The sequence below is a fragment of the Ictalurus punctatus genome, chromosome 11 (assembly GCF_001660625.3).
Source record: "Ictalurus punctatus breed USDA103 chromosome 11, Coco_2.0, whole genome shotgun sequence".
In the NCBI taxonomy this organism is placed as follows: domain Eukaryota; kingdom Metazoa; phylum Chordata; class Actinopteri; order Siluriformes; family Ictaluridae; genus Ictalurus; species Ictalurus punctatus.
The window spans coordinates 13,255,514-13,270,426 of record NC_030426.2 but is presented as its reverse complement, the minus strand read 5'-3'; the positions used below and the strand labels follow the sequence as shown (position 1 = coordinate 13,270,426).

The 14,913-nt window shown below is 40.2% G+C and overlaps 3 protein-coding genes across 5 annotated transcripts; 1 reads left to right on the top strand and 2 right to left on the bottom strand.

The window, feature by feature from the left end:
• Positions 1–442: 442 nt before the first annotated feature.
• LOC100304607 (nonspecific cytotoxic cell cationic anti-microbial protein-1) lies at positions 443–1,378 on the bottom strand. The gene is given in 1 exon segment (NM_001200181.1): positions 443–1,378. A coding segment is annotated over 1 exon segment (612 nt). The 5' UTR covers positions 1,334–1,378; the 3' UTR covers positions 443–721.
• A 1,848-nt stretch (positions 1,379–3,226) lies between these two features.
• On the bottom strand, positions 3,227–6,519 carry LOC108271868 (ras-related protein Rab-7a). Of its 3 annotated transcripts, none has more exons than XM_017479747.3 (6): positions 6,426–6,519; positions 5,946–6,003; positions 5,525–5,651; positions 4,106–4,324; positions 3,604–3,732; positions 3,227–3,503 (listed from the first exon to the last, which is right to left on the bottom strand). In XM_017479747.3, exons 2-6 carry the CDS (start codon positions 5,996–5,998, stop codon positions 3,408–3,410), a joined length of 624 nt encoding a protein of 207 aa, XP_017335236.1. In that variant the 5' UTR covers positions 5,999–6,003; positions 6,426–6,519; the 3' UTR covers positions 3,227–3,407. The 3 variants fall into 3 exon arrangements, with proteins under 3 accessions (XP_017335236.1, XP_017335238.1, XP_017335237.1); XM_017479749.3 differs by having other exon boundaries at positions 6,205–6,448; XM_017479748.3 differs by lacking the exon at positions 6,426–6,519 and adding an exon at positions 6,242–6,419.
• Positions 6,520–8,399: 1,880 nt separating this feature from the next.
• si:ch211-157b11.8 (fibroleukin) lies at positions 8,400–14,913 on the top strand. Its single transcript, XM_017479392.3, has 6 exons — positions 8,400–8,987; positions 9,646–9,832; positions 10,208–10,306; positions 10,719–10,831; positions 10,968–11,230; positions 14,008–14,913. Exons 1-6 carry the CDS (start codon positions 8,763–8,765, stop codon positions 14,336–14,338), a joined length of 1,218 nt encoding a protein of 405 aa, XP_017334881.1. The 5' UTR covers positions 8,400–8,762; the 3' UTR covers positions 14,339–14,913.

Here is a 14,913-nt window from a genome sequence, read left to right as displayed (position 1 = left end):
TACTTATCAATGATTGTATCAGTATACAAATACCCATATCACATTTTACCACATCATACTTTTAATACCATACACATTTTACCACATCATACTATTAATGTAAATGTTTCTGCATCTCTGTTCCCTCATTCCCCCATGTTTATTATACCTTTTAAGTATTAGTTTTGTTTTTACTCCCTTGCCTATTTCTGGTACATCATTGTATATGTGTAAAAAGTGGAGGCAAAATAAAACCAGTGCTGGTGTAAAGGTTAAACATATGAAAATGTATATAACTTGTATGTTAAATTTGGATTTTTAAAAAAAATAAATTTGCATCCCTATGAATGACAAGGACATAAAGACATCATTCTATAGTTTTTGTAGTTCTCGGCAGAAATACATATGCTTATCTACAAAATGTGAATCATCACAGCCTTAAAATGACACCAAACAAACGCAATTTTTTCTTTTATCATTTTATTTTAAAAGAAGCCATAAGCAGTTATTTTAGCTAACTAGTAGAAAAGAAATAATAACAAAGCAGACGTTACAAAAGTGATTGTTTCCTTCTTTGTACAGTTATTTACATGTGGTTACATCAGTAAAACATTGAGACCAGAGTGACTTGCACACTTGGTTAAACACTGTGCATATCCTACTTAATGAACTGCGATCAGAAAGCGTGCAGTTTACCCGCAGTGCAATGCTTAATGCACAAAGCATGCAGAATATAAACGTTTTAAGTCTTCTTAGCAGTCTTTTTTGTCTGTTTAGCTTTCTTGGGCTTGCTCGCCTTCTTGGCAGAGACGGCTGGACTTTTATCCGCTTTCTTGGGTTTGGAGGTTTTCTCTGGGGGGGGAGTCGCCTTCTTCACGCCGCTGACCCTTTTCTTCTTCTTCGCTGCTTTTTTGGCTGGCTTTTTGGTCGGTTTCGCAGTCTTTCTCGGCTTTACAGAGCTCTTCTTGGTTCTGGGGATGAACTTCTTTTTGTTGAGCTTGAAGGAGCCGTTGGCGCCCAGACCCTTCACCTGCACGAGCGTGTCGTTCTGCAGCAGCGCGCGGATGGAGTAGCGGAGGTACACGCGCCCGTGCTGCTGGTCAAACCAGTTCACTTTCTTCGCCTCGTTGTAGATCTTAAAAAGAGACGAGCCGTTTCTCTCTCCCAGCGTTTGGATAGCATTGATCACCAGCTGGCTGTACTTTCCGGGCCCTTTCCCTTTCTTCTTTTTGTTCTTTTTTTCTGCAGAGGCAGGCTTTGCTTTACTGGCGGGTCCCTTCTTTTTGGCCGCTGGTTGTGATGGTTGTACTGGTGCTGCTGCTTCTGGTGCAGTTTCCTCAGCCTGAGCAGACATGGTTCAACTTTAAGTTCTGAAGCGCCTTGAGATGCTATTGAACCCCGCTCCGAGACTTTGGTGTCAATGAGGCTGATCTGTATTTATCAACGACGCGCGGACGTGATTGAGAACAACAACACTTCCAGCAGGTGCATGGCTCGAGTTGTGTTTTTTGCTGTTAGTTTGAGATCCATTATCTCGCACCTTCTCGCTCGATCCGCATCCGAGTCGTTCAGCACTGGAAGTGCAAACAACGGCCAGTTCAGTACTATGCGGAAAACCCAAATGAGCTGCGACACTCGGACAAATGCGGGTAAACACAAGACATCACCCCGCACGTAGCACGCTACAGCGGGTAGGGGAGGCGAGTTAGAGCACGAGTTATGATGAAACTGTACACAGACGCGCAGTGTTATGGACATGTGACCAACGTTAAATGTCTAAAGTACTGGAAAAGAGGTTAGTTTGAACTAGTTCGCTAAAGATGTCCAAAATATAGTTGGTTTAATTTCTCCAAACAAGCACATAATACGCCATCACGTGGTTGAGCTTTGGCAACCTTTCTGTTTTTAGCTTCCTGTGGGGTTTCAAAATCGTGGGCGGATCAACGAGAGGCCTAGAGCTGGGTGCCTCGATGTTGCTTACGCACCCAGGCGTCCAGCAGCTGCTAAATACCTCGTAATATGCTGCACATTTGCACACACCGTCATGCTGTTTATTCAGTGTTGTTAGCCAGATGAAATCTTGAAAGTCGCACGTTAGGTCCGAGTGCTTTGGCCGGTGCATAATAGGAAAGGTTCCTAAGATAGACTCTCAATCTACTGCCACTGTGACTAGGATAACGAGGTTATTGAAGATGAAGGAATGAATAATGTTACAAATAATATAAACATACTATTAAGCACAAAACAAAGTTTGATATGTCTGAAACAGCTGGTCCTGGTGGCCAGGACTCATGAACACATTCCTCAGCACATACATTAAGATGATTGGTGATGGTGGGAAAAATAAATAATGGAATAATAAAGAATAAATTCAAACAATTTAGCTGGGGCAGTGTAGCGTTTTTGGGAGGTGAGGACACTGGAGAACCCAGTGGACATGGGGAGAACAAATGCAGGTCCAAAGCAGCAAACATCAAGTATCCCACATGCCCCAAAAACAGACTGTTCTGGTGGAAAGTACCTCTGAAACCACATAGCCAGGAAAGAGAGGCTAAGAAGTCCCCCCCCCCCCCCCCCATTAGAGCGTTGAACTCCTAATCACTACTCTAGCTCCAAACACTGATGCACGCACATACATCACCTGTAGATAGCATAGTTGTACATGCACTGAACACTGAAATAATTACATTAAAAAGGTATATCCATACATACCTTTTCAGATGTGTATTAGTTGTTTGTGTGTCATCCTCCCCTACCCCATAACCGTATACCTTACGTATACTAATAGTATATTGTCTGTATAGTCTATTTATTATTTTGTAACTTCAGAGTTGTCACTTTTCATTTCACTACATCTTTGTACGAGCTACTGTACAAATGCAAGTGTGACAAATAAAGCTTTGAATCTTGAATGGAGAACATGCAAAACTGCACAAAGAAAGTAAGCCAAGATCAGGATTGAACTTGGGACTGTGGTTGGAGCTGCGAGGCAGAAACACTGTGCCACCATGCACGCCACCCCGACCCCTGCTTTTTAATATAAATTACTTGAATTGTACTAGAACCACCTGTCTCTCATGTCGAATGTTCATTGGTTTTTCCCATGGTAATGGATGACAAAGGAATTTTACGTGTGTGCAACCCTGATATCTCTGATATATTGTGTTCCAACACAAACAGGACATGATCAAAGTTAACATCAAAGTTAACATCCTGAAGACAGAACAAAGGAAAATTTTCTCAAGAATGACAATTTGTTTGCATTTATTTAAAAATGAAATCATTTTGGCATATACTGTATATACATACATACTGTGTGTGTGTGTGTGTGTGTGTGTGTGTGTGTTGAAGTAAAAGTTTAAAAGAGAAAAAAGTGTGCAAATCTGTTTTCATTTAACAGAGCTTGTTAGTGTCTGTGTACACAAGTGTTAGCAGCCGCAGCTTTGTGCCGATGAGCTGGAGCTGTCATTTCTGTCCAACTTAATCTGATCTGGAAATTCATTATAAAGCTCAACTTCTGTTTCCTAGAGGGAGAGAGAGAGAAATAGTGACATGCATAGTTAAATGTACCTGGACAAATGAGTCAGTGAGCACCAGAATATAATAAAATGGCATCCTACTAACCTGTTTTAGAGCATTTCGTGCAATGGTTTGAAATGCCTGTTCAACACTGATGGCCTCTTTTGCACTGGTCTCAAAGTATGGCATGTTGTTTTTACTCTGACACCATGCCTGTGCTCGCTTTGTTGCCACCTGAAAGGCATGCATGGAACAGGCATATTAGAATAACAGTTACTCAATCAACTAAGTATTCCTAATAACAAGAATATTACCACCAGGCCCAGCTACACTAAACATTCTCTTACAAATTTTAAAATTTGTTTACATTTAAACCAATTATTTCATAATGAGATGGTATTTTCCAATGTTGTGTGGTGTTTGGTAAAGAGGACTTTTTTTCCTTTTGACTTGGATACACATTAGGGCAAATTATGCTAGGTGTACAGTGAATTATTTTGAAAATGTTGGTCTTTAGACCCTGTTTACACAAGTGAGTCCTTTGTGGTTTTCACAAAGACCTTTTTAATATCACAAACACTTCCTATTGGGCCTATGTGTTACTCGCCTGCCTGTTTTCCAGGTCGATCTTGTTGCCTAGGACCAGGAAAGGGAAGTTGTCTGGGTCACGAGGACTGGCCTGAATCAAAAACTCATCTCTCCAGGAGTCCAGGGTCTTAAATGTGGTTGGAGCAGTAACATCGAACACCAGCACACAGCAGTCAGCACCCCGATAAAATGCCACGCCCAGTGACTGAAACCTTTCCTGTCCAGCTGTGTCCCAAATCTGACCGAGACAAAAACTGTATTGGGTCGAGCAGAATTTATGATACATATTTACACACAGTCTGACAGAGGAAACATGAGCAGGTTCCATTTTGTGCTTGGAAGGAGTAATGCAGCAATTCATTTTTATATGACACGGTATGGCCAAAAGTATGTGTACACCTGACCATCATTCACATTTGTGCTTGTTGAACATCGCATTCCAGATTTAGTGCCCCATTATGTTATAATAACCCCCAATCTTCTTGGAAGGCTTTCCACTAGATTTGAGCGTATCTGTGGGGATTTGCCCATACAGTCACAAGAGCATTAGTGAGGTCAGGCACTCAGCAGACATCAATCGGCATTGCAGTTCATCCCAAAGGGGTTGAGGTCAGGCCACTTGATTTCTTCCACACCAACCTTGGAAAACCATGTGTTTATTGACCTTGTTTTGTGCACAGAGAGGGTCATGCTGGAAAAGGTTTGGGTTCAGCATCTTAGTTCTAGTGAAGAGAAATCTTAAAGACATTCTATAAAATTGTGTGCTTCCAAAATTGTGGCAACAGATTGGGGAAGGCTCACATATGGGTGTGATGGTCAGGTGTTCACATACATTTGACCACATTCTGGTCACGTGGCCATGTGGAACGAGTTCACATGTCTAGTAGTTTTAGCTACAGAAGCATCAGAATATTGCAATCTGGTTAGGTATGCCTGGAAGCAAAATAATGTCTTATACTGGATTTAAAATAGGTCACAGCATTGTGTCTTTAAAATGTATTAAATTTTGTTTGAATTATTTCAAAGTCAGTGATTTATGGACTACATTATCAGTCAAATGGCTTCTTCCTCTTAAAGTTGGCATTTCTTGGCCACATTTAGTGACAAAAGGTACCAGATCTCTAGCTTGCAACATTACATGTCTAGTATGCAAGGCAGTGGCACTTGTTATAATCATGTTATAATCACGAAACTGATTTTGCCACTTATCCAAGATTATAATCAAAATTCTAATAGTTACAAGCCCATTATCTAAGTCTGATACTACCACACAATGAAAGTGATTATGGATGACTGAAATGAGATGAGAAAATCATATGCCATATGGGTACATCCTATCTATATCTACTGATATTAGGCAGTGATATTAATTGTCATGGAAATGTTTTACTTATAAATGTAGTGTTAGTCGAATGAGAGTGTATTTCTAACAGAATACCTGCAAAGTAACAAGTCTGTCTTCAACCATCACCTCCTTTGTAAGAAAGTCAGCTCCTATTGTAGCTTTGTACTGATTACTGAATTTCTTGTTAACATACTGGTTCATTAAAGATGTCTTTCCAACACTGCAGTGAAAGAGAGAGAGAAAAAAAGAGAACTGAAAGAGGAAACTGGAATTTCCAGCATTTTCAGTGCAATACATGAGCCTCTTATCTTGCACCAGACCTGAAGTTAAGAAAATTTAATTTTATATAGTTTTCTCGATAATAGCATATCAGAAAAATGACAAATATCTTTGTGACAAGAATATCTCTCTTTATGTCTCTCACTCACTCACTCTCTCTCTCTCTCTCTCTCTCTCTCTCTCTCTCTCACGCGCGCGCGCGCGCGCACACACACACACACACACACACACTTACCCTGAATCCCCAAGTATGATGACTTTTAGAAGAACTTTCTTCCTGGATGCCATACTACCTGGAGGACAAATCAAAAGCAAGCCTGATTTAATGTTACACCAACACCTTATTTTAAGAGGACCTTAGAGATTAATGTTCTGAAGCTTATTCCAGAATAAGCAACCCGTATGTGTTAACATACAGAGGGTGAGATGCACTTGTTTCTCACATTGTAACACCAGCACACAGCCTGGAGTACTTTTACAAAACAAACACGTACACGTTTCTGTATCCAGAGATATCTACTGGGTCCAAACCTGATACGTCTGGTCTTGTATCCTCTTCAAGAGCAGCCTACTTTCCCTAAAGTGGCTCTAAAGTGACTATTAAAGTACTGGGATGATGTCCAGCTGCAAAACACTGTGCACTTGTCTCGCTCGTGTCAAATACAAAGCTGCAAAATGAGTCTGTCTTATTTGTATTCGTTATTTGTATTCGTACCGTAATTCTTGTATGCTCTCCTTCCTTCTCTCACTTCCTCCTGGAGTCCCCGTGACAACACTGGTGACGTGCACGCGCATACTTTTGGGGCGGGTACCAAAACTATTAAATCCAGCCAATCAAGGAGCTCAACCGCTACTGGACCAAAAGTCTAGGGGGTGGAGCTGGATCTGACGTGTTTGTCCAAACCCCAATCAAAAAGACTCTCTACGTGTTGGTTCTGCAGCGAAATGTTTGTGATATACCCTGGGTTTACCTATCGCGCATGCGCACTTCACTTTTGCGCGCCTAAAAATTCAAGGATTTTTAATATTTTAACGTTGATAATAAGTTGCCTGTATTACCTATACACCTATACTTGTATACCTATACTTACATGATGGAATCCTTTCACACTTGGACAGTTCACACTGTCAAAGTATCCTATGTGTAGTTTTATACTGGAAGCGGAAGTCACAGTAATATAGGAAATAGAAGAATACCTGTAGTATTGTTAGACTTTTAAGTGCGGTTGATAAAGTAGGACAAGTGGTAGAAACCGTGTTAACGCGTTATTGTAAACTTGTTTGACTTATAGTCTTGATATACGGTATAAGTTTATGGTATACCTCACCTCTAAGCAAATCAAACAACAGGCGAAACTGGTGATAATATAGCCATAATCCTTCTTAAGTGAAAGCTCGTAGTTTCAGAAATACAGACCTCTCTCTTTATAGTTTCTTATCAACAAGCTTAAGCATATGAAGTTACAGTGTTGACAAAGCATCACAGGAAAGAAAAGAACTATTGTTAATCCTGCTGGGGGGGGGGGGGGGGGGGATGAAACCATCACAGAAGTTCTAATAGTTTCCACTACAAATACCATTACAAACCATCAGCTAACCATTAAAATCATTACCATTACTGGTCGTTAATGGTATCCACTAGACATAACATGCCACCAGTAGAAGGCAACAAATTACCAGTAGAGACTCACAGGGACCATTACAGTTTCCATTAAAACCAATACAATTCCCATTAAAGTCATTACAAATTCTATTAAGGTTTCTACTTTTTTCCACATGGTAGTTATGCCAAGGAAGTTATATGGTAGTTATACCAGGGAGTGTCCATATTGTTAGTGTCCATTACATTAACAATAATGACCAATGATACAATGATCACAAGATGGCGCCAGTTACTGAGCTGAGCAACACAGAATCATATGCCTACAGTGTCCTACCTCAAGCAGGATGTCAACGTGCATCTATGGGTGTTTAGTAGTTCTTGTGTTGTATGATTTAGTTTTTTGTTTAGAGACTTCCACTCTAATATTTTGGAGCCTTATAGACTTTTACAACAGTGTGGAGTGAACAACACACTTACAGCCAATCATTCCTTCTTGTCTGTCTGTCCATCAACCCCCCAACTCATCCCACCAACACACATATCCACAGACAAGAGTAAACACACCTCTCTAAACCAGTCAAGGACAGGTTTAGCACCTTTTTCTTATACAGAAAGGTCAGAGATCAGAGTGTAACAGAGGTCACACTATTGAGAAAGTGTGCATGTGTGCGTTTGTTAATATAAGCATAAAAGAGTACCAAGAGGAATTCCAGAGTCTTTCAGCTTTTATGACCTTTAACAAGTTCAACAAACAGTACACAAATCACAAAAAGGACAAAAGCCTAATGGTGAAGTATGGATATATTCATTTGGAAGTATGTGGGGTATTCAGGTTTTACATAAGACAGTGTATAAAACTTTATTAATTTCTGAGTCAGTCAGTGTGTGTGTGTGTGTGTGTATGTGTGTGTGTGTGTGTGTGTGTGTGTGTGTGTGTGTGTGTGTGTGTGTGGGTGGGTGAGTGGGTGGTTGGATGTTGGGGGGTAGGGAGCATCGGTGCATGTCAGAGAGCAAAGAAACTGTTATCTAGGAATCTAAGCAAGAACCTTATAAACAGAGAGAGAGAGAGAGAGAGAGAGAGAGAGAGAGAGAGAGAGAGAGAGAGAGAGAGGAGAGCAACAGAGGGAGGGATAGAGGGTTGGAAGAGGAGATCAAATAAGAAGAGAAAGACAGCAGAAGTTTGAGTGGAAGTGAGTGTGTTGGCATGGTAAAGACTTACACATGTAAAGAGGCATAGAAAAGACACAATATAATCTGATGCAGACCTAATTGGCACAGATTTGAAGGGAAAAAAACCCAAACAATATTTATTCGAAACACCGAGGTGCTAAGAAGGTCCTAGGTGGAGGAATAAAGGAGACAACAGTTTGTCCTGAAGATTGGTGAGAGAAAACAGGGGTCATCAGACAGTTGCGTGCAGTCACTTGTTGTTACACCTCTCGCTTTCCCATGAGTGCCCTTAGCAGTGTGTGCGTTCTGCGCTGGCTTTTGCTGGGTGTGTGTGTGATGTGTCTGTGTGTACTGTGTCAGATGGACAGTTTGGTGGCTGGGCCATCCAACAGAAGGTGTGATGGGGGCTGCAGTGCAACAGCATCTCCCCCAAAAACACACCTCACACACAGGAAGGACACGCTGCCCAGAAAAACACAGGAGCCTCTCCAAAGAAACACACAGGTGAGTTTTCCTGAGTATTTTTAAGTGTGTGTTTAGGTGCGCTGTACTTCTGTGCTTTCAGTGTGAAAAGCTGAACCAGTATATGGTTGTATTCATTTTTCTGTTTATGTGTTTAAATGAAGGAAACAGCAAAGAGCAGCACTTGTTTTTTGTATATATATGAAAGTTCTGTATCATCAATTTGTTTGAGTGTTTTCAGTTTTTATAGTACTGCAAAACTAGCCAACTGTAATTATATCTCAGAGATACTGCATTCAATTACTAATCAGCATGAAATGAATGAATATTCATTATCATTATGTATTATAATGTGACTGTTTATTATTATGTGTATTATATTAGTTTGTGGCTTTTATATTGATTTTTTAAGACATATACCTGGAGGAATTAGAAAACTCTCAAGTGCTTGCTGCCAACTGTATTTTTTAGTGTGTGTCATCCATCCATCCATCCATCCATGCATCAATTAATTAATTCATTCATTAATTCATTCATTCAGTAACCAGTTTATCCTGGACAGGTTAGAGAGAGGTTAGAGACCGGTCAGGTCAGTCCAGAGCCAGTCCATGGCACACAAAACTGGAGAAAAAAAAAAAAAAACATAATATAATTTGTGTGTGTGTGTGTGTGTGTGTGTGTGTGTGTGTGTGTTGTTTAGTCATCTTCCATGTCGGAACATCTGATGCAGCTACAGCGGTGTATGAAACAACATGAACCAGCCTCAGGCAATCGAAGAGATGGATCCAATTCCATGACAGCCATTTTGGCTCTAATGACAGCGGTGCTTACCGAGTGTGACCTGCACTGCCACAGTCAGAGACTGAGAGACATGGCTGGCAGGCTAGGTATGTGGCTCATAGTCTCATAAAGCTTACATTTACTGCTTTGAGAACCTCTTACGTGAATGCGTTTCTCTCAGCAGTCTCAAGTAATTCCACTCTACCCCACTAACGCGCGCACACATACACACACACACACACACACACACACACACACACACACACACACACACACAGACACACACACAGTAAACAGAAGCTGATAGCTGTTGTACTCTTAGGAATGTGACTCTTCTGCAAGAACTAACACTTAAACAACCTCTATTCAACCACTGAGAAACCTTTAGGCAATCTTTATATAACCTTGTCACAACCTCATAAATAGTGTGGGCTGTAAATCAAATAGCTTTAGACCAACCTGTCTGACTGTGTGTCTGTCAGAGAGGGCAGCAGTGGGGAAAAATGGAGAAAAAGACTTGCTGCTGTTGATGAAGAGCATCACGCAATCTGGCCCACCACCAACACAAAGTGCTTTAACCGGTACACACACATGCACACGCACGCACACACACACACACACACACACACACACACACACACACACACACACACACACACATATATTCAATATTAAATTACAGTGCCCTCTGAAAGTATTGGAACAGCAAGGCCAATTCTATTGTTTTTGCCCAGGGCACACCTGTTCCAATATTTTTGATCATTTGAAAAAACGGATGTGTTCAAACAAAAGGTGCCATGTTCTAAGTTGTTTAAGTAAATATGAGGAAATGAAAGCTGAAATTCTGATCTATTGTCTCATATTCATCTTTTGATCTCAAACCTAAATGTCTTAAAACAACAGAATTGGCCTTGCTGTTCCGATAATTTTGGCAGTGGCTGTAGCTGTTATTGTCCTTTAAGTGTATGTTTTATGCATCTCTGTGTCTGGTAGTGTCTCCATCTGCAGGACTTTATCCGCAGAATTGCTACGAAATCTTTCAGTTTGGGATAAAAGAGAATGGAATTTACACCATCCAACCAGACCCTCAAAAACCAGCCCTGGAGGTGCTTCAACACACCACTGCAATGCACACAGCCCAGCCCTGAAACTGACACATTAGGCTATAAAAATAGGATGAGATGCATGCACACATATATACACACACACTTTTGGTAAATAAAGTCTTTTCCTTCATTTCAGGCTGTGTGTGATATGGAGTCTGCAGGAGGTGGATGGACAGTGTTTCAGCGCCGATTTGATGGGCAAGTGGACTTTAATCGGACTTGGCGGGAGTACCGAGATGGCTTTGGTTCTTCACAAAAGGAGCACTGGTTAGGGAATGCAGTTCTACATGCTCTTACAGCCAGTGGGCAACACACACTCCGCATCACTCTCCAAGACTGGCATCAGCAAACCCGACATGCCATCTACAACAGCTTTAAAGTGGCATCAGAGAACCAGAGGTGCAGAATTCCTCACACACACAAACACACATACAGAGGGTGAGAAATAAACAATGATGTAACTCAATACTGTACACGCTATACAAGAACATTATACACACATATGCACTCTATATAAAACCAATCACAAATACCAAAATGGTCTATGATTTGTTTATCATCTAGTCTGTCTAATTCTAATTTTCTTTATATACAGTGGTGCATAAATATGACCTAAAACATCATCAGATTTTCCTAAAAGTAGATAAAGTACTTTTTAGATAAAGTCCTAAAAGTAGATAAAGACAACCCAATTAAACAGATGAGACAAAAATATTATACTCGGTCATTTATTTATTGCAGAAACTGATCGAATATTACATATCTTTGAGTGACAAAAGTATGTGAACCTTTACTGTCAGTATCTGGTGTGACTCTCTTGTGTAGCAATAACTGCAAATAAACGCTTCTGGTAACTGTTGATCAGTCCTGCACATTGACATGGAGGAATTTTAGCCCGTTCCTCAGTACAGAACAGCTTCAACTCTGGGATGTTGGTGGGTTTCCTCAATGAACTGCTTGCTTCAGGTCCTTCCACAACATTACTATTAAATTTGACTTGGCCATTCCAAAATATTAACTTTATTTTTCTTTAACCGTTTTTGGTCTTGCTGCATGGCCCCCTTTCTCTTAAGATTCAGATGTCCCGACATTTTCCTTTAGAATTTGCTGGTATAATTCAGAATTCGTTGTTCTATCAATGATGGCAAGTCATCCTGGCCCAGATGCGGCAAAACAGGTCCAAACCACAATAATCCTACCACCATGTTTCACAGACTGGATAAGGTTCTTATGCTGAAATGCAGTGTTTTCTTTTCTCCAAACATAACGCTTCTCATTTAAACCAAAAGTTTTATTTTGGTCTGATCCGTCCACAAAACATTTTCCCAATAGCCTTCTGGCTTGTTCACAAGATCTTTAGCAAACTGCAGATGGTCAGCAATGTTCTTTTTGGGGAGCAATGGCTTTCTCTTTACAATCCTGCCATGCACTGAACACCATTGTTGTTCAGTGTTCTCAATGTGAGAGAGGCCTTTAATTGCTTAGAAGTTACCCATGGTTCCTTTGTGACCTTGTGTACTATTACACGTCTTGCTCTTGGAGTTATGTACACTCATTGTACACAGTCTGTCTGACTGGAGTGGTGGAGTCCAAATTATTTAGAGATGGTTTTGTAACTGTTTTTTTTTTTTTTTTTTTTAAATCTCAGGTATATATATATATATATATATATATATATATATATATATATATATATATATATATATATATATATATCCTCAATCCCGATTCCAATAAAGAGTCATTTGAAAATTCAATTCACACTGTACCATATTGAAAACACATTGTTTAATGTTTTACGTTGTGAGTTTAATTTATTTTTGAAAATATACACTCATTTTAAATCTATTGACTGCAACACACTCCAAAAAGTTGGGACAGTCGACTGTTTACCACTGTGTAACATCACATTTTCTTTTAATAACGCATATTAAGCATTTGGGCACTGAACACACCAGTTTAACAAGTGGAATTTTCCCCCATTTATCCATTATGCATTTCTTCAGCTGTGCAACTGTATGGGGCCTTTGTTGCCCTATTTTGGCTGCAAGACTGCAGCACCCGTACTCTCTGCTTACACAACCATGCGCTTGTAATCTGGGCAGAATGTGGTTTGGTGTTGTCCTCCTGGAAAATACAGGGACGTCCCTGGAAAAAGACGACATCTGGATGGCAGCATATGTTGCTCCAAAATGTGAACATATCTTTCTGCATTAATGGTGCCCTCGCAGATGTGCCAGTTACACATGCCATGGGCATTGACACACACCCATACCATGACAGAGGCTGGCTTTTGGATCTTACGCTGAGAACACGATGGCTGTTTTGTCCAAAAACTATTTGAATTGTTGACTCGCAGGACCACAAAACATGATTCCATTGTGCTACTGTCCATCTCAGATGAGACACAGCCCAGAGAAGTTGGCGGTGCTTCTGGACAGTGTTGATATATGGCTTCTGCTTTGCATAGTAAAGCCTTAACTTGCATCTGTGGATGCAGTGGCGAATGGTGTTGACTGACAATGGTTTACCAAAATATTCCCGAGCCCAGGTCAGGATATCCATTACAGACTCATGGCGGTTTTTAAGACAGTGATCTCTGAGGGATCGAGAGCACACGCATTCAGAAGTGGTTTTCGGCCTCACCCTTTACTCACAGAGATTTGATCGTATTCCTTGAATCTTTTAATTATATTGTGCACTGTAGAAGGTGAAATGCCCAAAATTCTACCGATTTGTCTTTGGGGAATGTTGTTCTCAAAGTGTTGGATTATTCGCCGACACATCTGTTGTGCGAATGATTGGCGAGCCTCGACCCATTCTTGTTCTTGAAGGACTAGGCCTTTTTTTTAGGCTCCTTATATACTATGATTAGATAATTGCCTCAACTATTTCACATCACCTTCTTTTTTCAACCCCTCTTTTTTTGTATTAGCATTTTCCATACTGTCAAAACTTTTTCGGAATTGGAGTTGTATGTTAAATCATAAAAGAGAATGAGTTGAAAAATGGTAGAGTATTTTTTTTTTTGCATTACAAGAAACACACATATTAAACATATGTTAATTGATCCAGCGCACTCAGGAACACAAGTGCAATTTTCATATAAGAAATTAAGTTTGTGTAAACCTACAAAATATCTCACTCTTCCTGCTCTTTTTATTTTTATCTGTTAGGTTTCGTCTGACTGCACAAAATTACCAAGGAAATGCTGGTAACGCCCTCAGCTATAGTAAGCACTACAACCATGATGGCAGAGCTTTCAGCACATATGATCATGATCATGATCGCTATGCAGCTGGCAACTGTGCTCAGTACTACGGTGCAGGCTGGTGGTTCGATTCCTGTTTTGCTGCCAATTTGAATGGACGTTACTATAGCGGCCGCTACACTGGCATCACAGATGGCATTTACTGGGGCACCTGGTTCATCCTCACTGACTCTCAAACTGGGGAGAGGTACTCATTTAAAAGTGTGGAGATGAAAACACGACCCAGACAGCCCTGAAATAATCGGCCTCTTTACACACTCATACAACATACACAAATTATGCAATGTTACTTTCAGTATTTATACAAAAGAAATATTTATACATTAAAACAAAAGTGTATGGTACCAATGCTACTTTCAGTATTTATACAAAAAATATTTATACATTAAAACAATAGTGTATGGTACCAATTACAATATCATATTTAACAGTAGGGTCAGTGTTTTTTATGTCAGTACACTTCATGTAATATTTAGCTAAAAGTTAGCCCCATGTTCTGGCAGCCCAGGTCTCTGTTGCATCCCAGGGTCTGTAAATGGGAGAATGGATGTGGATAACCAACATCCAACCAATCAGGTCAAATAGATATTTCTATATTTGTCTGTAAATTATGTTACTTGTTAATTCAGCAAACTTTAGTCATTCTAGCCGAAGTAGCACGTGTGTGTTTTGGGAATGCAGCTTTGGAGAGAACACTGAAGGGAGAGACTATTCATGGTTGTATTTTGAGTTTGAAAACAGCTATCTTAAGGTATCTTCTTCTAAAAATTACTGAATGTATATGGCAAGACCTTTTTTTATATAGCCAAAT